The 23,629-nt window shown below is 46.9% G+C and overlaps 1 protein-coding gene across 1 annotated transcript; it reads right to left on the bottom strand.

Moving 5' to 3' along the window:
* Positions 1-19,060: 19,060 nt before the first annotated feature.
* LOC119316244 (probable receptor-like protein kinase At1g80640) lies at positions 19,061-22,841 on the bottom strand. Its single transcript, XM_037590553.1, has 10 exons — positions 22,112-22,841; positions 21,303-21,476; positions 20,968-21,212; positions 20,749-20,881; positions 20,558-20,621; positions 20,360-20,456; positions 20,147-20,249; positions 19,914-20,032; positions 19,658-19,747; positions 19,061-19,578 (listed from the first exon to the last, which is right to left on the bottom strand). Exons 1-10 carry the CDS (start codon positions 22,344-22,346, stop codon positions 19,414-19,416), a joined length of 1,425 nt encoding a protein of 474 aa, XP_037446450.1. The 5' UTR covers positions 22,347-22,841; the 3' UTR covers positions 19,061-19,413.
* Positions 22,842-23,629: the final 788 nt, after the last annotated feature.

Raw genomic sequence — 23,629 nt, 5'->3', positions numbered from 1 at the left:
TAAGTCTCTAGGCGAGAGAACTTAGGCGAGTGCTGGACTGCAGCTAAGCCCCCGAGTGGGAGGTTTTCTCTTCCACTCGGTAGGATTTTTTCAAACTTAGGCGAGCACTGGGCTGCAGCTAAGCCCCCGAGTGGGAGGTTTGCTCTCCACTCGGTAGGATTTTTTCAAACTTAGGCGAGTGCCGGACTGCAGCTAAGTCTCTAGGCGAGAGAACTTAGGCGAGTGCTGGACTGCAGCTAAGCCTCCGAGTGGGAGGTTTGCTCTCCACTCGGTAGGATTTTTTCAAACTTAGGCGAAACGGATTCGCAGCTAAGTCACCCACTGGGGGATTCCGTATGTAAACAAAAGTGACGACAATTAATGGAACACTCTTGCCTTTGATAAAAACGAACTGCAGGAATTTTTCTTATTACATCTCGTCCAAGGGAGAGCTCAAGTGTAAAAGGGGCGGAGTAGTTCCGCATTCCAAGCTCGAGGCTCGTCAACCTAGCGATCAACATTGTAGAGGTGATACGCTCCATTGTGGAGGACTCTGGTGATGATGAAGGGGCCTTCCCAAGTAGGAGCAAGCTTGTGTGGTTTCTGTTGATCCACTCGGAGGACCAAATCTCCTTCTTGGAAGGCTCGACTCTTCACATTCCGGGCGTGGAATCGACGCAAGTCTTGCTGATAAATGGTCGATCTGATCATGGCCATCTCCCTCTCTTCTTCTAGGAGGTCGACTGCGTCTTGCCGGGCCTGTTCTGCTTCATCTTCGGTGTAAAGCTCGACTCGGGGCGCGTTGTGAAGAAGATCACTTGGCAGAACCGCTTCGGCTCCATAGACCAGAAAGAATGGAGTTCTTCCAGTCGACCGGTTAGGGGTGGTCCTCAATCCCCACAGAACTGACGGAAGCTCGTCGACCCAAGCACATGCCCCGTGCTTGAGATCACGCATCAGTCGAGGCTTCAGTCCTTTGAGAATCAAACCATTTGCTCTTTCAGCTTGTCCATTCGACTGAGGATGTGCGACCGACGCGTAGTCGACTCACGTGCCTTGAGAGGTGCAAAAAGCTCTGAACTGGTCTGAATCAAAGTTTGACCCATTGTCAGTGATGATGCTATGAGGGACTCCATATCTGAATGTTAGTCCTCTGACGAAACTGATAGCAGCGCCAGCATCGAGGTTCTTGATAGGCTTGGCTTCAATCCATTTGGTGAACTTGTCGACTGCCACAAGCACATGCGTGAATCCGCTCCTGCCTGTTCTCAGTGAACCAACCATGTCCAGTCCCCAGACAGCAAAGGGCCAGATGAGTGGAATGGTCTTCAGGGCTGATGCAGGCTTGTGTGACATGTTGGAGTAGAACTGGCAGCCTTCACACTTGTCGACTATCTCTTTTGCCATCTCATTTGCTCTAGGCCAGTAAAATCCCGCTCGGTATGCTTTAGCCACAATGGTCCGAGAGGACGCATGGTGGCCACAGGTCCCCGAGTGGATATCATCAAGGATTATCCAACCTTCTTCTGGTGTTATGCACTTCTGACCAATTCCAGTCGGGCTTTCTCTATACAACTGCCCCTTTATGACTGTGAAGGCCTTGGATCGGCGGACAATCTGTCGAGCCTCTTCCTCGTCTTCTGGGAGCTCTTTCCTTAGGATATACGCGATGTATGGTATCGTCCAGTCGGGAGTGATTGCCAAGACTTCCATGATTAGGTCGACCATAGCAGGAACTTCGACTTCAGTCGGATCTGTGGCACTTTTCGGTTGTGGGGCTTCTTCTGTGAAAGGATCCTCCTGGACTGACGGCGAGCGGATGTGCTCCAGAAACACATTGCTGGGAATGGCTTCTCTCTTGGAGCCTATTTTTGCCAGATCATCAGCTGCTTGGTTTTTCAGTCGGGGGATGTGATGAAGCTCTAACCCCTCGAATTTCTTTTCTAGCTTTCTCACTGCATTGCAATAACCAGTCATAGCTGGACTTCTAACGTCCCACTCCTTCATCACCTGATTAACCACCAAATCTGAGTCTCCATAGACCATGAGGCGACGGACGCCGAGTGAAATGGCCATGCGCAACCCATACAAAAGTGCTTCATACTCTGCTTCATTGTTGGAGGAATCGAAGTGAATCTGGAGAACATATCTGAGCTTATCTCCTCGGGGGGAGACTAGAACTACCCCAGCACCGGAACCATTCAGCATCTTAGATCCATCGAAGAACATGGTCCAGTGCTCCGAGTGAACTTGAGTCGGCAGTTGCTGTTCAATCCACTCGGCGATGAAATCTGCGATTGCTTGGGACTTGATAGCCTTCTTTGCTTCAAACTTGATATCTAAGGGAAGGAGTTCAATCGCCCACTTGGCCACTCGACCAGTTGCATCTCTGTTATGCAGAATCTCTGACAGTGGGGCATCGCTGACGACTGTAATGGAGTGGTCAGAGAAGTAATGTGCAACCTTCTTGGTGGTCATATAAATCCCATATACAAGCTTCTGGTAGTGAGGGTATCTTTGTTTTGAAGGTGTCAAAACTTCAGACACATAATAGACTGGGCGCTGAACTCTGAAGGCCTTTCCTTCTTCTTCCCGCTTGACCGTAAGTACTGTGCTGACAACTTGCCCTGTGGCTGCAATGTAAAGCAGCAGAGGCTCTTTGCTGATTGGGGCGGCAAGCACCGGCTGGGTGGAGAGCAGAGCTTTGAGCTCTGCAAATGCTGCATCAGCTTCCGGAGTCCACTCGAACTTGTCAGACTTCTTCATCAGTCGGTAAAGGGGCAACGCCTTTTCACCGAGACGAGAAATGAATCGACTTAGGGCGGCCAAGCAGCCTGTAAGCTTTTGGACGTCATTCACGCGAACGGGATGCTTCATCCGGAGTATGGTGCCAACTTTTTCAGGATTGGCGTCGATCCCCCGTTCGGAAACGAGAAAACCGAGTAACTTTCCACCTGGAACTCCGAATGTGCACTTTGATGGATTGAGCTTGATATCATACCTCCTGAGGTTGGCAAAGGTTTCGGCAAGGTCAGCTCGCAGGTCGGAACCTTTGCGTGACTTGACCACAATATCATCCATGTATGCCTCCACATTCCGACTGATTTGAGTGAGCAAACACTTCTGAATCATTCTCATGAACGTGGCTCCGGTGTTCTTGAGGCCGAACGGCATGGTGACATAACAGAAGCATCCGAATGGGGTGATGAAAGCTGTTTTGATTTCGTCGGGTCCATACAGACGGATCTGATGGTACCCGGAATAAGCATCTAGAAAAGACAATCTCTCGCACCCCGTAGTCGAGTCGACTATTTGGTCGATGCGCGGGAGAGGAAAATGATCTTTCGGGCAGGCCCGATTGATATGTTTGAAATCAATGCACATGCGAAGTGACTTGTCCTTCTTGGGGACCATGACGACATTGGCGAGCCACTCGGAGTGGTAAATCTCTCGGATAAACTCCGCTGCTAAGAGCCGAGCCACCTCCTCGCCAATGGCTTTCCTCTTCTGGACGGCGGACCGTTGAAGATGTTCTTTCACAGGCTTGAACTTCGGGTCGACTCGTAGACGGTGCTCAGCCAGCCCTCTGGGAACTCCAGGCATGTCAGAGGGTTTCCATGCGAAGATGTCCCAGTTCTCACGGAGGATCTGGATGAGCGCTTCTTCCTATTTGGAGTCAAGCGTCGTTGAGATGTGAGTTGGGGCAGCATCGGGTCGGTCGGGTGAATGTGGACTGTCTTTGTTTCACCGGACGACTGAAAAGCTGATTCTGAAGCAGGCTTCTTGGCTCGTAGCAACTCGCTTGGATCGGCAGTCTTTTGGTACTCTTGCAGCTCGACCACTGCCATCTGAGCATCTGCAATCTTTGAGCCCTTCTGAAAGCACTCTTCCGCCTTCTTCCGATTGCCTGTAACAGTGATCACACCTTTGGGGCCAGGCATCTTCAGTTTGAGATACACGTAACATGGCCGGGCCATGAAGCGTGCGTAAGCTGGCCTGCCCAAAATGGCGTGATAAGCACTTTGGAAGTCCACAACCTCGAATGTCAACTTTTCCTTGCGGTAATTCTTTGAATCACCGAAAACCACATCAAGAGCGATCTGGCCGAGTGATTGGGCTTTCTTCCCAGGAATGACTCCGTGGAAACTCATGTTACTGGTGCTGAGCCTGGACATCGGAATGCCCATTCCTTTCAATGTTTCAGCATACAGTATGTTCAGGCCACTGCCACCATCCATCAGGACTTTAGTCAGTCGAGTGCCTTCAACAATTGGTTCGACCACCAAAGCTTGCCTCCCAGGGGTGGCAATGTGCGTCGGGTGATCAGACTGGTCGAACGTGATGGCAGTCTGAGACCACTTCAGGTAACTGGGTGTTGCCGGGGCAACCATGTTCACCTCTCGGTTAATGACTTTCAGTCGACTTTTGCTTTCGACATCGGCAAAAATCATCAGGGTGGAATTGACTTGGGGGTATCCATCGTCACTGTCTTCCTTGTCCTCGACTCTGTCCGACTCTTTTTCCTTATCCTTGGACTGCTTTCCTTGGAACTGCTGGATCAGGAGCCGGCACTGTCGAGTGGTATGCTTTGGGTAAATAAAATTACCCTCTTCATCCTTCTTGGTGTGGATGTGACATGGCAGATCCAAAACATCATTTCCGTCTTGATCCTTGACTTTCTTGGGCTTCCAGGGGCCTTTGGGTTTTCCTTTAAATTTCCCTGGGTTGCGGCCAGGGCCTCCCCAGGGGCGGCTGGCTCGGCCTTCCGCTTCTGCTTCCGACTGGAATTGCCTCCGGTTTCCTGGGCGACTGCTTTCTGCTTGCCACTCCGGAGTCGATCTTCATCTTCTCCGTTAGCGTACTTGGTGGCAATCTCCATCATCCGATTCAGAGACATCTCTCCAGTTCGACCGAACTTCAGATTCAACTCTCTGTATTTAACACCTTCCTTGAAGGCAAAAACTGCTTGATGGTCTGGCACATTCTCAACCGAGTGATGCAGCGTGATCCACCTCTGAATGTATTCCCTCAGAGTTTCATTCGGCTTCTGCACGCAAGACCACAACTCTGTAAGGCCTGCAGGTCGCTTGCATGTTCCTTCAAAGGTTGTGATAAACACTCGGGAGAGGTCCTCCCAAGTGTATATGCTGCTGGGTGCCAACTGATTTAGCCACGCTCTGGCTGAGCCCTCTAACATGAGAGGTAAATGCTTCATGGCCACCTCATCATTGCCACCGCCAATCTGTACAGCCACTCGGTAATCTTCGAGCCAAGTGTCAGGCTTAGATTCACCGGTGAACTTGTTGATTCCAGTCGCCAGCCTGAAATTGGGAGGAATCACTGCGGCTCTGATGGCTCGACTGAAACACTCTGGCCCTGAAGCATGTACTCTGCTGCTGGTAGGCACATCTCTGTTGTGGCCTTCTCGATGAGCTCTGTTCCTGTCAACCAAACCTTGAACGAGGATGGATCTCGCATCAAAGCCTGGGTCTCTGGGGTCGACTGGAATCCTCTACCCAACACTATGAGGGCGTCTGTCATCTTGCCATCGAGGCGCATACGACCCACTCCTCGGGGGAGGGGTTGGCACTCGATGTCGATCATCGCGGTCGAATCGGTGATCATACTGCTCATTCCTCATGTACTGATCATGCCGGTCACCACGTCCCTCACGCCTCGGGGGCGATCTCGGGCTGTGAGCCGACTCGACTGTATCTGTTGCGACAGATCGACTGTGGATCCTATCCCGCGACTGAGAGACAGCGGAATTCTGGTTTCCCGCCGCCCGGAGCAATGCTCTGATCTGTAACAAGCCCCTGCCAGCCTCCGACTGGGAGGGCTGAATTGATTCTGCTATACGGGCCGCAGCGGCCAAATTCTGAACTGGGGTTCGATATACCTGCGTCGGCGGGAAGAGCTGGCGTCGACTAGACTCGGGAGCCCGCTGACGCGCTCGCTCGTCGAGTGCTCGCTGGAGATTCTCCAGTCGAGTGCGCTCGGCCAAATTAGCCAAACGCGCGTCCTCCAAGGCCCGGGCCTCGGGGGACTCACCGACGATAGGGGTGCGGAGGGCGTCCATGTTCCGGCGGCGAAGCTCCTCTCGCTGTGATGACGTGAGAGGTTCGGGGAGATACTCATCGTGGGGATGCGACGGATCGCCCCCACCCGCGCCTCCACCAGCGCGAGGGAAACCAGGAGGACTGTGCGTCCCATCGACCGCCAGAACCTCCGCCGCTGGGTCACTGCTGTCGCACTCGGATGCGGTCTCTGTGGAGCCAGTCGACAGGTCTAACAGGCCGCAGAGGGATTCGTCGGGCTCGATCGCCACGACTTGCGGGGTGGCCGACTGGCGAGCCACGACATGTCTCACCCACCTCTGAAGTCTCGACCGACCGGAGCGCTTGCGCCGGTGGGAGGCAGAGCGGGGAGACGATACGGGGGCCGACCGATATTGGGTCGACGGTTGCCGCAGGAGGACGCCACGAACGCATGCGCGGAAATGCGTCGCACCGCGGACGGAGAGCGCGTCGATGTCGAGTGGCGCCTCCTGAAGCCAGGCGGAGTCGTCGGCGATGAACGTGAGCGCGCCGAGACGGATCTCGCGGCCCTCCACCAAAACTCCGCACGAAACCATGATCAAAGGGGACCGGAAAAATCGCAACTTCTCCAATCAGGTGCTAAGACTGCTGCCCCACGGTGGGCGCCAAATGTCGTGGTTCCAACTCTGACAGTGATGTAGGGGGCTGAATATGGAGAGGCTAGATCTTGGCTATTGGGAAGTTGTTACACGCGAGGTTTACGAGTTCAGGCCCCTCTCAGAGGAAGTAATAGCCCTACGTCTCGGAGCCCGGAGGCGGTCGACTGGATTATGCGTGTATGGATTATAGGGGTGCGAACCCTTCATACTGAGGAGGGGGTGGCTTATATAGAGTTCGTCGGACCCCTCCTGCCCTCAGTAATGCAGGGTTTAAGGTACATTTAAGATTGGGCGTTTCTGGTAACATCCCTAATAAAGTGCTATAATGATCATAAAGACTACTTAACAGCCGACCGTTTGCCTGCGGAATGACTTTAGGTCTCCTGGCAGTCGAGTGATAGCTTCTTGGTCGAGTGTCTTGAACCAGTCGAGTGGGATACCTTCAAGTCGATTGAAAGGTGACTTCCCCTAGGGGTGTCCTAGGGTAGGACTCTTTGGTCAGGTCCGTGTCCCTACCCTAGGTACATGTCTTCATCAATCACGTGATCCAAATCAACTAAACCATGTCCGATCATCACGTGAGATGGAGTAGTTTCAATGGTGAACATCACTATGTTGATCATATCTACTATATGATTCACGCTCGACCTTTCGGTCTTCGTGTTCCGAGGCCATATCTGTATATGCTTGGCTCGTCAAGTATAACCTGAGTATTCCGCGTGTGCAACTGTTTTGCACCCATTGTATTTGAACGTAGAGCCTATCACACCCGATCATCACGTGGTGTCTCAGCACGAAGAACTTTCGCAACGGTGCATACTCAGGGAGAACACTTCTTGATAATTAGTGAGAGATCATCTTATAATGCTACCATCAATCAAAGCAAGATAAGATGCATAAAAGATAAACATCACATGCAATCAATATAAGTGATATGATATGGCCATCATCATCTTGTGCTTGTGATCTCCATCTTCGAAGCACCGTCGTGATCACCATCGTCACCGGCGCGACACCTTGATCTCCATTGTAGCATCGTTGTCGTCTCGCTAATTTTATGCTTCCACGACTATTGCTACCGCTTAGTGATAAAGTAAAGCATTACAGCGCGATTGCATTGCATACAATAAAGCGACAACCATATGGCTCCTGCCAGTTGCCGATAACTCGGTTACAAAACATGATCATCTCATACAATAAAATTTAGCATCATGCCTTGACCATATCGCATCACAACATGCCCTGCAAAAACAAGTTTTACATGGCTGCTACGGGCTTAAGCAAGAACCAATCTTACCGACACATCAAAACCACAACGATAGTTTGTCAAGTTGGTGTTGTTTTAACCTTCGCAAGGACCGGGCGTAGCCACACTCGGTTCAACTAAAGTTGGAGAAACTGTCACCCGCTAGCCACCTTTGTGCAAAGCATGTCGGGAGAACCGGTCTCGCGTAAGCGTACCCGTAATGTCGGTCCGGGCCGCTTCATCCAACAATACCGCCGAACCAAAGTATGACGTGCTGGTAAGCAGTATGACTTATATCGCCCACAACTCACTTGTGTTCTACTCGTGCACAACATCAACGCATAAAACCTAGGCTCGGATGCCACTGTTGGGGAACGTAGTAATTTCAAAATTTTCCTACGCACACGCAAGATCATGGTGATGCATATCAACGAGAGGGGAGAGTGTGATCTACGTACCCTTGTAGATCGACAGCAGAAGCGTTAGCACAACGCGGTTGATGTAGTCGTACGTCTTCACGGCCCGACGTATCAAGCACCGAAACTACGGCACCTCCGAGTTCTAGCACACGTTCAGCTCGATGACGATCCCCGGACTCTGATCCAGTAAAGTGTCGGGGAAGAGTTCTGTCAGCATGACGGCGTGGTGACGATCTTGATGTACTACCGTCGCAGGGCTTCGCCTAAGCACCGCTACAATATTATCGAGGATTATGGTGGAAGGGGGCACCACATACGGCTAAGAATATGATCACGTGGATCAACTTGTGTGTCTAGGGGTGCCCCCTGCCCCGGTATATAAAGGAGCAGGGGAAGGTGCGGCCGGCCAGGAGGAGGGCGCGCCAGGAGGAGTCCTACTCCCACCGGGAGTAGGATCCCCCCCTTTCCTAGTTGGAATAGGATTCGGGAGGGGGAAAGAGGAGGGAGAGAAGGAAGGGGGGGGCGCCGCCCCCCTCTCCTTGTCCTATTCGGACTAGGGGGAGGGGCGCGCGGCCCAGCCCTGGCCACCTCTCCTCTCTTCCACTAAAGCCCACTAAGGCCCATATACCTCCCGGGGGATTCCGGTAACCTCCCGGTACTCCGGTAAAATCCCGATTTCACTCGGAACACTTCCGATATCCAAATATAGGCTTCCAATATATCAATCTTTATGTCTCGACCATTTCGAGACTCCTCGTCATGTCCGTGATCACATCCGGGACTCCGAACAAACTTCGGTACATCAAAATGCATAAACTCATAATATAACTGTCATCAAAACCTTAAGCGTGCGGACCCTACGGGTTCGAGAACAATGTAGACATGACCGAGACACGTCTCCGATCAATAACCAATAGCGGAACCTGGATGCTCATATTGGTTCCCACATATTCTACGAAGATCTTTATCGGTCAGACCGCATAACAACATACGTTGTTCCCTTTGTCATCGGTATGTTACTTGCCCGAGATTCGATCGTCGGTATCTCAATACCTAGTTCAATCTCGTTACCGGCAAGTCTCTTTACTCGTTTCGTAATACATCATCTCGCAACTAACTCATTAGTTGCAATGCTTGCAAGGCTTATGTTATGTGCATTACCGAGAGGGCCCACAGATACCTCTCCGACAATCGGAGTGACAAATCCTAATCTCGAAATACGCCAACCCAACATGTACCTTTGGAGACACCTGTAGAGCTCCTTTATAATCACCCAGTTACGTTGTGACGTTTGGTAGCACACGAAGTGTTCCTCCGTAAACGGGAGTTGCATAATCTCATAGTCATAGGAACATGTATAAGTCATGAACAAAGCAATAGCAACATACTAAATGATCGAGTGGTAAGCTAACGGAATGGGTCAAGTCAATCACATCATTCTCCTAATGATGTGATCCCGTTAATCAAATAACAACTCTTTGTCTATGGTTAGGAAACATAACCATCTTTGATTAACGAGCTAGTCAAGTAGAGGCATACTAGTGACGTTTAGTTTGTCTATGTATTCACACAAGTATTATGTTTCCGGTTAATACAATTCTAGCATGAATAATAAACATTTATCATGATATAAGGAAATAAAATAATAACTTTATTATTGCCTCTAGGGCATATTTCCTTCACTCTGTTCTCATACATGGATCATATCTCAGATTTCATGGCCTCAAACCATTTCGCGGAATCTGGCCTCATCATCGCTTCCTCATAGTTCGCAAGTTCGTCATGGTCTAGTAACATGACTTCCCGAACAGGATTACCGTACCACTCTGGTGCGGATCTCACTCTGGTTTACCTACGAGATTCGGTAGTAACTTGATCTGAAGTTACATGATCATCATCATTAGCTTCCTCACTAATTGGTGTAGTAGTCACAAGAACAGATTTTTGTGATGAACTACTTTCCAACAAGGGAGAAGGTACAATTACCTTATCAAGTTCTACTTTCCTCCCACTCACTTCTTTCGAGAGAAACTCCTTCTCTAGAAAGGATCCATTCTTAGCAACGAATTTGCCTTCGGATCTGTGATAGAAGGTGTACCCAACAATTTCGTTTGGGTATCCTATGAAGACATATTTCTCCGATTTGGGTTTGAGCTTATCAGGATGAAACTTTTTCATATAAGCATCACAATCCGAAACTTTAAGAAACGACAACTTTGGTTTCTTGCCAAACCACAGTTCAGATTGTGTCATCTCAACGGACTTAGATGGTGGCCTTTTAAACGTGAATGCAGCTGTCTGTAATGCATAACCCCAAAACGATAGTGGTAGATCGTTAAGAGACATCATAGATTGCACTATATCCAATAAAGTACGGTTATGACGATCGGACACACCATTATGCTGTGGTGTTCCAGGTGGCATGAGTTTGTGAAACTATTCCACAATGTTTTAATTGAAGACCAAACTCGTAACTCAAATATTTGTCTCCGCGATCAGATCGTAGAAACCTTATTTTCTTGTCATGATGATTTTCCACTTCACCCTGAAATTATTTGAACTTTTCAAATGTTTCAGACTTATGTTTCATCAAGTAGATATACTCATATCTGCTCAAATCATCTGTGAAGGTCAGAAAATAACGATACCCGCCGCGAGCCTCAACACTCATTAGACTGCATACATTAGTATGTATTATTTCCAATCAAGTTTGTTGCTCGCTCCATTGTTCCGGAGAACGGAGTCTTAGTCATCTTGCCCATGAGGCATGGTTCGCAAGTACCAAGTGATTCATAATCAAGTGGTTCCAAAAATCCATCAGTATGGAGTTTCTTCATGCGCTTTACACCGATATGACCTAAACGGCAGTGCCACAAATAAGTTGCACTATCATTAGTAACTTTGCATCTTTTGGCTTCAATATTATGAATATGTGTAACACTACGATCGAGATCCAATGAACTATTTTCATTGGGTGTATGACCATCGAAGGTTTTATTCATGTAAACAGAACAACAATTATTCTCTGATTTTAATGAATAACTGTATTACAATAAACATGATCAAATCATATTCATGCTCAATGCAAACACCAAATAACACTTATTTAGTTTCAACACTAATCCCAAAAGTATAGGGAGTGTGCGATGATGATCATATCAATCTTGGAACTACTTCCAACACACATCGTCACCTCACCCTTTACTAGTTTCTGTTTATTCTGCAACTCCCATTTTGAGTTACTACTTTTAGCAACTGAACCAGTATCAAATGCCGAGGGGTTGCTATAAACACTAGTAGAGTACACATCAATAACACGTATATCCAATATACCTTTGTTTACCTTGCCATCCTTCTTATCCGCCAAATACTTGGGGAAGTTCCACTTCCAGTGACCAGTCCCTTTGCAGTAGAAGCACTTAGTCTCAGGCTTAGGATCAGACTTGGGCTTCTTCACTTGAGCAGCAACTTGCTTGCCGTTCTTATTGAAGTTCCCCTTCTTCCCTTTGCCCTTTTCTTGAAACTAGTGGTCTTGTCAACCATCAACACTTGATGTTTTCTTGATTTCTACCTTCGTTGATTTCAGCATCACGAAGAGCTTGGGAGTTGTTTCCGTTATCCCTTGCATATTATAGTTCATCACGAAGTTCTACTAACTTGGTGATGGTGACTAGAGAATTCTGTCAATCACTATCTCATCTGGAAGATTAACTCCCACTTGATTCAAGCGATTGTAGTACCCAGACAATCTGAGCACATGCTCACTAGTTGAGCGATTCTCCTCCATCTTTTAGCTATAGAACTTGTTGGAGACTTCATATCTCTCAACTCGGGTATTTGCTTGAAATATTAACTTCAACTCCTGGAACATCTCATATGGTCCATGACGTTCAAAACGTCTTTGAAGTCCCGATTCTAAGCCATTAAGCATGGTGCACTAAACTATCAAGTAGTCATCATATTGAGCTAGCCAAACGTTCATAACGTCTGCATCTGCTCCTGCAATAGGTCTGTCACCTAGCGGTGCATCAAGGACATAATTCTTCTGTGCAGCAATGAGGATAAACCTCAGATCACGGATCCAATCCGCATCATTTCTACTAACATCTTTCAACACAATTTTCTCTAGGAACATATCAAAATAAACACAGGGAAACAACAACGCGAGCTATTGATCTACAACATAATTTGCAAAATACTACCAGGACTAAGTTCATGATAAATTTAAGTTCAATTAATCATATTACTTAAGAACTCCCACTTAGATAGACATCCCTCTAATCATCTAAGTGATCACGTGATCCAAATCAACTAAACCATAACCGATCATCACGTGAAATGGAGTAGTTTTCAATGGTGAACATCACTATGTTGATCATATCTACTATATGATTCACGCTCGACCTTTCGGTCTCAGTGTTCCGAGGCCATATCTGCATATGCTAGGCTCGTCAAGTTTAACCTGAGTATTCTGCGTGTGCAAAACTGGCTTGCACCCGTTGTAGATGGACGTAGAGCTTATCACACCCGATCATCACGTGGTGTCTGGGCACGACGAACTTTGGCAACGGTGCATACTCAGGGAGAACACTTTTTATCTTGAAATTTAGTGAGAGATCATCTTATAATGCTACCGTCAATCAAAGCAAGATAAGATGCATAAAAGATAAACATCACATGCAATCAATATAAGTGATATGATATGGCCAACATCATCTTGTGCTTGTGATCTCCATCTCCGAAGCACCGTCATGATCACCATCGTCACCGGCGCGACACCTTGATCTCCATCGTAGCATCGTTGTCGTCTCACCAATCTTATGCTTCTACGACTATCGCTACCGCTTAGTGATAAAGTAAAGCATTACAGGGCGATTGCATTGCATACAATAAAGCGACAACCATATGGCTCCTGCCAGTTGCCGATAACTTGGTTACAAAACATGATCATCTCATACAATAAAATTTAGCATCATGCCTTGACCATATCGCATCACAACATGCCCTGCAAAAACAAGTTAGACGTCCTCTACTTTGTTTGTTGCAAGTTTTACGTGGCTGCTACGGGCTTAAGCAAGAACCAATCTTACCTACGCATCAAAACCACAATGATAGTTTGTCAAGTTGGTGCTGTTTTAACCTTCGCAAGGACCGGGCGTAGCCACACTCGGTTCAACTAAAGTTGGAGAAACTGACACCCGCCAACCACCTGTGTGCAAAGCACGGCGGTAGAACCAGTCTCGCGTAAGCGTACGTGTAATGTCGGTCCGGGCCGCTTCATCCAACAATACTGCCGAACCAAAGTATGACATGCTGGTAAGCAGTATGACTTATATCGCCCACAACTCACTTGTGTTCTACTCGTGCATATAACATCAAACCATAAAACCTAGGCTCTGATGCCACTGTTGGGGAACGTAGTAATTTCAAAAAAATTCCTACGCACACGCAAGATCATGGTGATGCATAGCAACGAGAGGGGAGAGTGTTTTCTACGTACCCTCGTAGGTCGAAGCGGAAGCGTTGACACAACGTAGAGGAAGTAGTCGTACGTATTCCCGGTCCAACCGATCCAAGCACCGTTACTCCCGCACCTCCGAGTTCTTGGCACACGTTCAGCTCGATGACGCTCCCCGGGCTCCGATCCAACAAAGCTTCGGGGGGGGAGTTCCGTCAGCACGACGGCGTGGTGATGATCTTGATGTTCAACCGTCGCAGGGTTTTGCCTAAGCACCGCTACAATATGACCGAGGTGGAATATGGTGGAGGGGGCACCGCGCACGGCTAAGGAACGATCACGCAGATCAACTTGTGTGTTCTAGGGTGCCCCCGTATATAAAGGAGCCAAGGGGAGGGGGGGCGGCCAAGGAGGGCGCGCCAAGGGGGAGTCCTACTCCCACCGGGAGTAGGACTCCCTTCTTTCCTAGTTGGAGAAGGAGAAGTGGGAAAGAGGAGGAAGAGGGAAAGGAAAGGGGGGGCGCCGCCCCACTCTCCTTGTCCTATTCGGACTAGGGAGGGGAGGGGCGCGCGGCCACCTCTTGCCTCCTTTCCTCTTCTCCCTTAGGGCCCATGTAGGCCCAGTAACCCCCGGGGGGTTCCGGTAACCCCCCGGTACTCCGGTAAAATCCCGATTTCACCCGGAACGATTCTGATATCCAAATGTAGGCTTCCAATATATCGATCTTTATGTATCGACCATTTCGAGACTCCTCGTCTTGTCCATGATCATATCCGGGACTCCGAACAACCTTCGGTACATCAAAATACATAAACTCATAATGAAACTGTCATCGTAACGTTAAGCGTGCGGACCCTACGGTTCGAGAACAATGTAGACATGACCGAGACACATCTCCGGTCAATAACCAATAGCGGAACCTGGATGCTCATATTGGTTCCTACATATTCTATGAAGATCTTTATCGGTCAGACCGCATAACAACATACGTTGTTCCCTTTGTCATCGGTATGTTACTTGCCCGAGATTCGATCATCGGTATCTCAATACCTAGTTCAATCTCGTTACCGGCAAGTCTCTTTACTCGTTCCGTAATACATCATCTCACAACTAACTCATTAGTTGCAATGCTTGCAAGGCTTATGTGATGTGCATTACCGAGAGGGCCCAGAGATACCTCTCTGACAATCGGAGTGACAAATCCTAATCTCGAAATACGCCAACCCAACATGTACCTTTGGAGACACCTGTAGAGCACCTTTATAATCACCCAGTTACGTTGTGACGTTTGGTAGCACACAAAGTGTTCCTCCGGCAAACGGGAGTTGCATAATCTCATAGTCATAGGAACATGTATAAGTCATGAAGAAAGCAATAGCAACATACTAGATGATCGGGTGCTAAGCTAATGGAGTGGGTCATGTCAATCAGATCATTCACCTAATGATGTGATCCCGTTAATCAAATAACAACTCTTTGTCCATGGTTAGGAAACATAACCATCTTTGATTAACGAGCTAGTCAAGTAGAGGCATACTAGTGATGTTTAGTTTGTCTATGTATTCACACAAGTATTATGTTTCCGGTTAATACAATTCTAGCATGAATAATAAACATTTATCATGATATAAGGAAATAAATAATAACTTTATTATTGCCTCTAGGGCATATTTCCTTCAACAAGGCCACTATGAAGAATACATTTTGCATCTATACAAGGCCACTAACTCTAATCGAGGCAAAACTTAATGATGTTTCCTCGTACTACCAACTTGTTTAATACTTGAATGCATGTAGTCATAATGACACTGTGCTACTTCCTTCTCATTCTTTCACTGCATGCATGTGGGCGTATTAATGATCCCGGTTAACGAAAAGAAAAGTGGGATGACAAAACAATCATTAAATTTTACCTAGGTACCTGTAATTTGAGTTTGTGGCCTTGTATAAGGGAATGGAGGGAGTACAAAAAATATAGATTGAAAACCAAAATAAACATAAGAAAAAAAGAAATAAGAAAAAATAACAAATAAATAAAAAAAAGCAAAGAAAACGATGAGAAACGAGAAAGAAAGAAACAAACCGAGGAAAACAGGAAAACCCAAGTGAACTTAAGTGGCTCCTTAAAACTTATGGCGTTAGTCCATTTTGCATGTATTAGTCTTCTGTGATTTTATACCGTAGTTTTCGAGGAATGTTAGAGGGTGCTTGGATCCAAGGGACTATTTTTAGTCTGACTAAAAATAGTCTCTTTTAGAGGTTAAAGTTCCAAGCACCCCTGACTAAAGAGAAGCTACGACTAGTCTTGAGGCTAAAAATTTTTAGTCATAGGAAACCTATTAAAATATGTATTAGCCCTCTCTCTCCTCATTTAATTTCTCTCCTTTAATACATGCAAGTTCTGGATTGGAGGGTTTGGAGAATAATAAATGCTCAATAACTTGATTTTAGTCTCTTTAGTATTTGGATCCAAGCATGGATGAGGCTAGCAAATTTTAGTCCCACTACTTTTAGTCATGGGACTAAAACATATCCAAGCACCCTCTTAGTATACAGAAGGTCGAGCTAGAGATGACTTCGAATGTCATTGATGTACTCCCTCCATTTTTATATATAAGGCCACAAACTCAGACTACAGGTACCAATGTAAATTTTAATGTGTGCTTTGCAAGTCAGCTTTTCTTTTCGTTTACTGAGACTATTAACACGCCACATGCATGCAAGAAAATTGAGTGAAGGAAGTAGCTGATTGTCATTATGACTGCATGCATATAAGTATTAAACATGCATTAATTTTGCCTTGATTACTGTTGATGGCCTTGTATAGATGCAAAATGTATATTTCATAGTGGCCTTGTATAAGTAAATGGAGGGAGTAACTTTTAATTTTATCAGTGACCTTTGTTGTCCACGTGTGTTTCAATTTGTCTGGTATGTTGTATTCCCGTTAGTTAATCAATAAGGTCAACCGATTGCTCGGGAAAAAACATAGAAGTGATAGTTGCATGACTTAGAAGATAAGTTGCAAAACACCGGCTACTTCTCCTTGTTTTCCATTGATTTCCCTCGCTTTCGGGTTGTCGATCCGGTGCAAGAAAGCAAGAAATATAATAATCAATATCATTGACGGCGGGGTCTCAATGATTTAAGCCATGACGAATAAATTGAAGATCCCCAGCTTCGACCCATGCTAGTGTGGTTGTGATAGCCGTGCTAGAGCCTATGGTTTTTGGATTTCCTTTGTCCGATCCGACGATAAAGCAAGCAAAGTGCAGTAGTTTGTCACCCTACCATGCAAGGGTTTATGATGTTTTGGCTTTTCGGTGTTTCTTCATTTGAGGCTTTTGTGAATGTGGAGATACAAAAGGAAAAATAAAGAAGACGAGTTTATTTTAGGATCTTTGTTGCCACAGTGTCTTATTGTCATCAACTCACCGAACCATTCTTAGGTTATCAAAAAGTTTGATTGTTTCTCAAAGTTTTCTTAAAAAAAGATAATATAAAGTTCTTATATTTCTTTACAGAGGGAGTACTTCCTATAAGTTGCTACCTTTTTATTGTTCTTCTACAAAAAAAAGAGATACTTCATATAAGTTACTACTCCCTTCGATCCATATTAATGTCGCTGATTTAGTACAAAGTCGAGGGAGTACATTTTTCTTGTTTATTGCAACAACAATAAGTACTTAATAGATTCATAACTAGAGCCTGCGCATTTTTTCTACTTCTGCGACCACCTTCCCTTAAAGATCAACATCGTCATCACGACTGACCTGTTCCAATTCATTTCTAGCAGATGTGCAATAGTATTTTTGATAATCAGCAGATGTGCAAATGTGCAATAGTATGCACTACCATGCTGGTGTTCCAACTAATATTTACAAACTTGAGCTCTGGAAAACCTTGTACTGCCTACACCGTTTGATTCTTGAGACATCAACGATGATCCATGCAAAGACGTCGAAAAAAGCTGGTCACGCACGCAAATGCCTACACTAACTGAATAAAGCTTGCTCTTTCTCAAGTACCAATAAATTAAAGAAAAAATAAGTAACCAAGGCTTGCAATCCTCAACCAAATGCAAGTACTTGGCTGAACTTCAACACTAGGCATGCATGATTTCCACATCTTACAGCTAAGCAAGAAGCTAGCATTTCCCTTTGCTTTCGGCACTTGAGGTTGTTGAGAAGTAAAAGAAGAAAGAAATGTTGAACTAAAGGTACTAGTGGGGTACATAATGATCACCCAACCATTTCAAAGACTTCTTTCAATGCGCAATCTGTTTTAAACACCCGACTACCACAAAAGTGTACACCGCTCATGTATGCAACATGGCACCTTCCATTAGTGAAATACCACAATCTGTCGCGAGCACATTGTCCTCATGGAGGTTTAAGCGAGAAAAAGTATGAGAGAAATATTAGCTGTCAAAACAATAAAAGAAGGAGCTTTATGGAACCTAGCATGAACCCCACTCACCCACTCAGCTTTTCAGGTTAGAGTGATTGATACAGTATATTCCAGTGAAAGACCTGGGGAGACTACTGTACTGCCCCCTCACACATTCAGCTTAAGAACACAGCAACACTGTTGCATTATTCCACTGCTACTTGCTAAAGCTAGTATGAATGTGTGACCCTCCAGCTTCTAAATGAGAATCCATCCCATATACAATCAGACATGCATACCCCCAGCGCGCTTTTTCGTACGGCCTATGAGTCTATGACGAAGCAACCGTATGATAAGATCTTAATTTCCTACCTAATGCGCACATGATCGGGTCTCCTCTTGCCGCCACTGTTTCCCACAGCTCAACCAACCTTGTAAGATTCACTTGCTTAAGAAAAATCTCTTTCTAAGATTCTCAAGAGTCCATGTACATGTCACATATACTGTTCAGAAAGCGGACCGCTAGCAGCCGTCGCACCTAATTAACAATGAAGTTTTGTCTAATCCGGTGGCTAAGTGCCAACCCAAAGAAGAAGTCTTCACAAATCTCTGTCTGAGATGACAGGTCTCGTTGGAAAAAGAAGCATTTATATTGCAACTTGTACAGAATGCATTTCTAACAAGTTATTTGATAGTAGGTTCCTACAAAGTACAAACAAGAGTGTGAACAAGGGTAACAAAGAACTCCCTGAGCCACTCAACCGATCTCATGGCTCATTCTTCAAACGCCAACTCGAGACGGTTTAACGAGCTCAAAGCATCAAGCAAGCATTAGAAACTAGGTACTTTACAGATAACAAGATGCAGCACGCTGACTGGGGCAAGTATTTCTTTCATTGCATGAAAATCTTCAAATCTATACAGCGGTGTTCAGAGCCAAAGAAAAAGAAAAGGATGGGGAAAAATTACAGATGAACTCTTTATACAGCGAGGAAGATCAGGTGTGTGGTCCTCTTCTTTGCGAACCCGAAAACTCTATCAACTCAACCAACAAGTATGTGTAGGTCTCACAAGGTTGGGGAACACATCATCAGACAAGCACCAAGAAAGGCAACTGGAGCAAGAAACCATAACCTGCACTCAACATCACAGGCTATCTGAACTATTTGGACGATGTGAGCCCACTGAATCGCCACATTTGGATTGTACCCCTCATTTTTATTTCTCAGCACAGAGATTGATTTTGTGTCGCGCAAGGCGACTCCGGGTTGATCCTCAGCGACCCTCCAAGGTCCATGGGTACCAGGGGAATCAGAGAGTGGAGAACATCTGTGATCAGTGGCCTGTAGCTTGGTTCCGGCTGCACGCAGAGCACAGCCACTGCAGCAACCTGAAAGGTAGCGAAGTAGTTGTGATGACAGATGTAAATAAAGAAACAATTATGAGTTAATTTCAGTGACGGGTAGTACTTGGTACAAGTGCTTCCGATCCATCGTGTCCCTGATCACAGGGTCGATTATGGTAGGGAGCTTGGATCTGTCAATCAGCTGGGGCATGGCCTGAATTTAAACCCAAATATGTCAGATGCTAATGAAACTAGGCGAATGGAACTTATCTGCCAAATTCAGGCGGTGAATAATTGAAGTGTTCTAGCGAATTTCCGCACTGTTTAACTGGATCAATTCTAGCTAATTTCAAAATGTCACATATCAGAATAGTGTGTACCCATGTAACAATTGACTGGCACTGAGATGGTGCCATCTTCTCAACTGGCCTCCTGCCCAAAAGAAGCTCAAGAAGTACTACTCCAAATGCATATACATCGCTCTTCTCGGTCAACTTCCCTGAATTCAGTGTGGTTACACGTAATTAGAGTAGAACATCGTCCTTGTAAACAAGGTTTAGTCTACAAAGAGAATCACAGACTGGGGCATAAGAAAAAAGAGGGCATAACATACCATCTAGTAAGTACTCAGGGGCAACATAGCCCAAAGTACCGGAAAGCTTCAGATTCCCTTTGCTGCGATTTCCACTTGTCACTGCAAGGCCAAAATCTGAAATCTGCACACCGACAGAGGATTAATGAACTGTTTTGTTTTTCCTTTTGAGTGATATGAGTTATGGTCAATAATACTATTTTAATTGACCAGAACTAAAATAAGCAGTCATACCTTTGCATTAAAATCTGAATCCAAAAGTATGTTAGACGACTTCAGATCCCTATGGATAATTGGTGGATTGCAGTGTTCGTGAAGATACTCCAATCCCCTGGTTAGTGTAGTTTACCGATGCATATTATGATAACCAATCGTATGCATATAAATAATGCACTTAATCACAAGAATGAAGGAAAGCACAAGATGGGGTACCTTGCTGTATCAAGAGCAATCTTCATCCGAATGTGCCAGCTTAGAGCTGATCCATGTGATGGTCCTAGATGCAACCACACAGATTAAGAAATATTATCAATACTTCTTACCTATCCAACTTCACAGCTCGATATAATTTCCATTTTTTTCAGACAAGAAACTCGAGATAATTTAATGGGAGTGTATACTACCATGAAGTTGTGTTTCCAGTGGTCCATTCACCATCAGCTCATAAACAATGAAGCGGTTCTCCTGATGAATGCAGAAGCCCACAAGGGACACTATATTCGAATGCTGAATCCTCTGAAGCAAATCCAGCTCATTCTGCCAAATCAACAACAATCAAAACATTTTCAGCAAGACCAGACAACAATCTGAAAACAACTAGTATTGTAGAACACAATCATCACCTCGAATTCTTTCTCATACTCCTGTCCCTCGCACCCCAGCCTCTTCACTGCAGCGACAAACCCTCCATCAAAACTGGCCTTATACACGCACCCGAATCCACCGACCCCGAGCACATTGCTCTCACTGAAATTGCCCGTCGCCGCCTCCAGCGACGCGTACTCCATCATCGCCACAAGGCCCTTCTTGGTAGCCTTGAATGAGTTGAACCTGTTCAAGATTGGCACCAATGCTATCCTTTGGGTATCTGCACAAATGCAAACACATCAGTAGCTAACTCACTTACTGCTTGGATACATCAGAACCAATTAACACGGAGCAAGAAGAGTATCAAGACCTGTGCTTTGGGTGTCCTTGAAGTCGTCTGGGGCTCGGCGATATCGCCGCCACGCGATGCAGGCGAAAAGCACGGCGAGGACGATCATCACCCCGGCGATGGAGGCGAGGACGACGGCGATGATAATCTGCCTGCGCAAATGTTGGTGCGTTTCCTCCGCTTCCACTGTGAGCACTGCAACACGGAGGCAAATGGAGGGTGGTGGTTAGGCACTTGGGGTGTTTGGTTGGGCGTTGGCAAAGATCAACCTTTTCGAAGAGTAAAAATTGGAGCACCCCAAAGCCAAACCTTCTTTTGCCATTAAGTCCGAAAGAAACAGCAACACTTTAATTGAATTTAATGCAGCGATCTTAGCAGGATCCTTGCGTCGCTTCCCCTCAGATTTTGACAAGTTTTATGAGCACAAAATGCAGTACTGGTAGTAGTAGTGATTTTTCCCAGCATTCCGAAAGAAAGAACTGTGCGCTCGGATTAAGTTTGCACTGAAATTCACGGAAAAGATTCCTTTGCTCAAAGCTGGGGACAAATGATCCCAAGATAAGATGCACTTTTTCCCCACCATTCCCAATGAACCAAAATGGCTTCCCCACCAAATCAGCACTGAAATTTCTGAAATAAGGACGAAGCAGGCAAGAGAATGTTTCCCCAAATTTGAAATTTTGGCAAGAGGCCATCCACAGGCGAGCAAATGCGGCAGCACAGGGCCAGAATCAAGGGCCCAGAAAAACAACGCTGTTGCAAGAAGACAATGAACACGGGGGTGAAAAGAAAAGGCGTTGATCCAGCTGCACTGCTGGCTGCCGACCTACCAAAGGGAGCAGGCGCCGCGGCCGCCGGAGGAGCAGCGACGCTGCCGTTCGAGGAGGCGAGGTCGCCGACGGCCGTGGACGCGGCCGCAGCCGCCGGAGAGGAAGCCATGGGCGGCGGAGCCCCTCCTCCATTGGCCGCGAGCGGGCAGCAGAGCAGCGGCAGCAAGAAGATGACGAAGAGGTAGAAGGTGGAGGGGGCCAGGAGCGGCAATGGAGACGCCGGCATTGACCGCATCCTTCCTGGTATCCCACTCTCCCCCCGGCGGGCCGGCCTCTGTCTTCTCTCCTTCTTTCTCAGCCTCTCTCGGCTTCTCTCTCTCTACTCCTGGGCTGGTGCTGGTCCTGGGGAGGAGACAATGGCGACAACAAGAACACAAGAGCCAGTGCCGGTCTGACAAGATACCATCCCAGTCAGGGCATCCAAAGAAGTGAAAAAAAGGAGCCGCGGCCGCGGCAGTTGGAGTGGCCTTGTCCTCTTCCCCCCCTCCCCCGCCCTGAGATTCTTGTGTGCACTCCTCCAATGGCTTGCCCGCCCGGCTTATACTAGTCGCTGTTACCGCTCGACCGATCCTTCCGTCTCCCTTTTCTATCCCAAATCGTACTGCCGCCCTCTCTCTTGATCTCCTGGATCAGCGAGAGGGAAACGGGGCCAGGACCGGGGAGAGGGAGAGGGAGAGGGATGCGGTGCACGACTGCACTGACAGCACGGTGCGGAGGGGGGGAGGGGGACGGGTTGTTGATGGGGCGGAGGCCAGCGGGGTCATGTGGCAGTTGCGGAAAGGCGCTGCTGGCTCCGGATTAGCGGGGTGGTCATGCGCGAGATGCGTCCCTCCCATGGATGCTGTGGTGGACTGGTGGTACACCCTACACCGGCCGGCTTCAAACCTTGGTGTTGCTCCGTGATTCCCTCCTCCGGTGTGGTGCGGTGCGGCGACGGCCCCGCGTCGGTACAGTGCTCGTTTGGAACGGACAGACGCCTTTGATTCCGTGTACAGGAACCGATTTTCATTTAATCCGTCGATTGATTGATCTGCAGAAACGGGGTTGTTAGCACTTCGGACATGAAGTCAAATGGGGTTAGCCCAAGGATATTGATTCGGTGCTGAACAGTTCGTCTGGGACGAGGCAGACGTTTCAGCCGTCTCGCCTCACCTGCCACCCCTACTAGGCTACTACTACGCCTTAAATCACAAGGTTTTAGATCGAGTGTCAGGCATGTCACACAAAAACAGCTTGATGGTTATCTTATGTGGAAGAGCTTTAACTTTGGGGAAATGGTGAGGAATGACATGCGTGATAATGACTAGTACAAGGTTTGTTACGAGATTACAACAAGCTAACAACAATTAGTTGTATAAAATATCTTGTGGTTAGCTAACCAACCCTTTCACTAATAACCCTACCGCTGAAGGTATAGCAGCACTGAGACGCCTGGAATTTTTTGGAGAGATTGGGATGTTCACCAACAATGGCCGAATCTTTTTTTTTCGGATAAACTTATAATACTCAAGCATCAAA

This window comes from Triticum dicoccoides, chromosome 6A (genome assembly GCF_002162155.2).
Source record: "Triticum dicoccoides isolate Atlit2015 ecotype Zavitan chromosome 6A, WEW_v2.0, whole genome shotgun sequence".
In the NCBI taxonomy this organism is placed as follows: domain Eukaryota; kingdom Viridiplantae; phylum Streptophyta; class Magnoliopsida; order Poales; family Poaceae; genus Triticum; species Triticum dicoccoides.
This window is presented reverse-complemented; position numbering and strand designations above follow the sequence as displayed.

What these genes read in the sequence shown, in the direction of transcription:
- LOC119316244 (XM_037590553.1), bottom strand. Translation starts at nt 22,346, where the DNA reads ATGCGGTCAATGCCGGCGTCTCCATTGCCGCTCCTGGCCCCCTCCACC. An exon ending in ACTGGAAACACAACTTCATG is followed by an intron (nt 20,622 to 20,748) that starts GTAGTATACACT and finishes GGTTGCATCTAG; the next exon opens with GACCATCACATGGATCAGCT. An exon ending in ATTCAGATTTTAATGCAAAG is followed by an intron (nt 20,250 to 20,359) that starts GTATGACTGCTT and finishes GTCGGTGTGCAG; the next exon opens with ATTTCAGATTTTGGCCTTGC.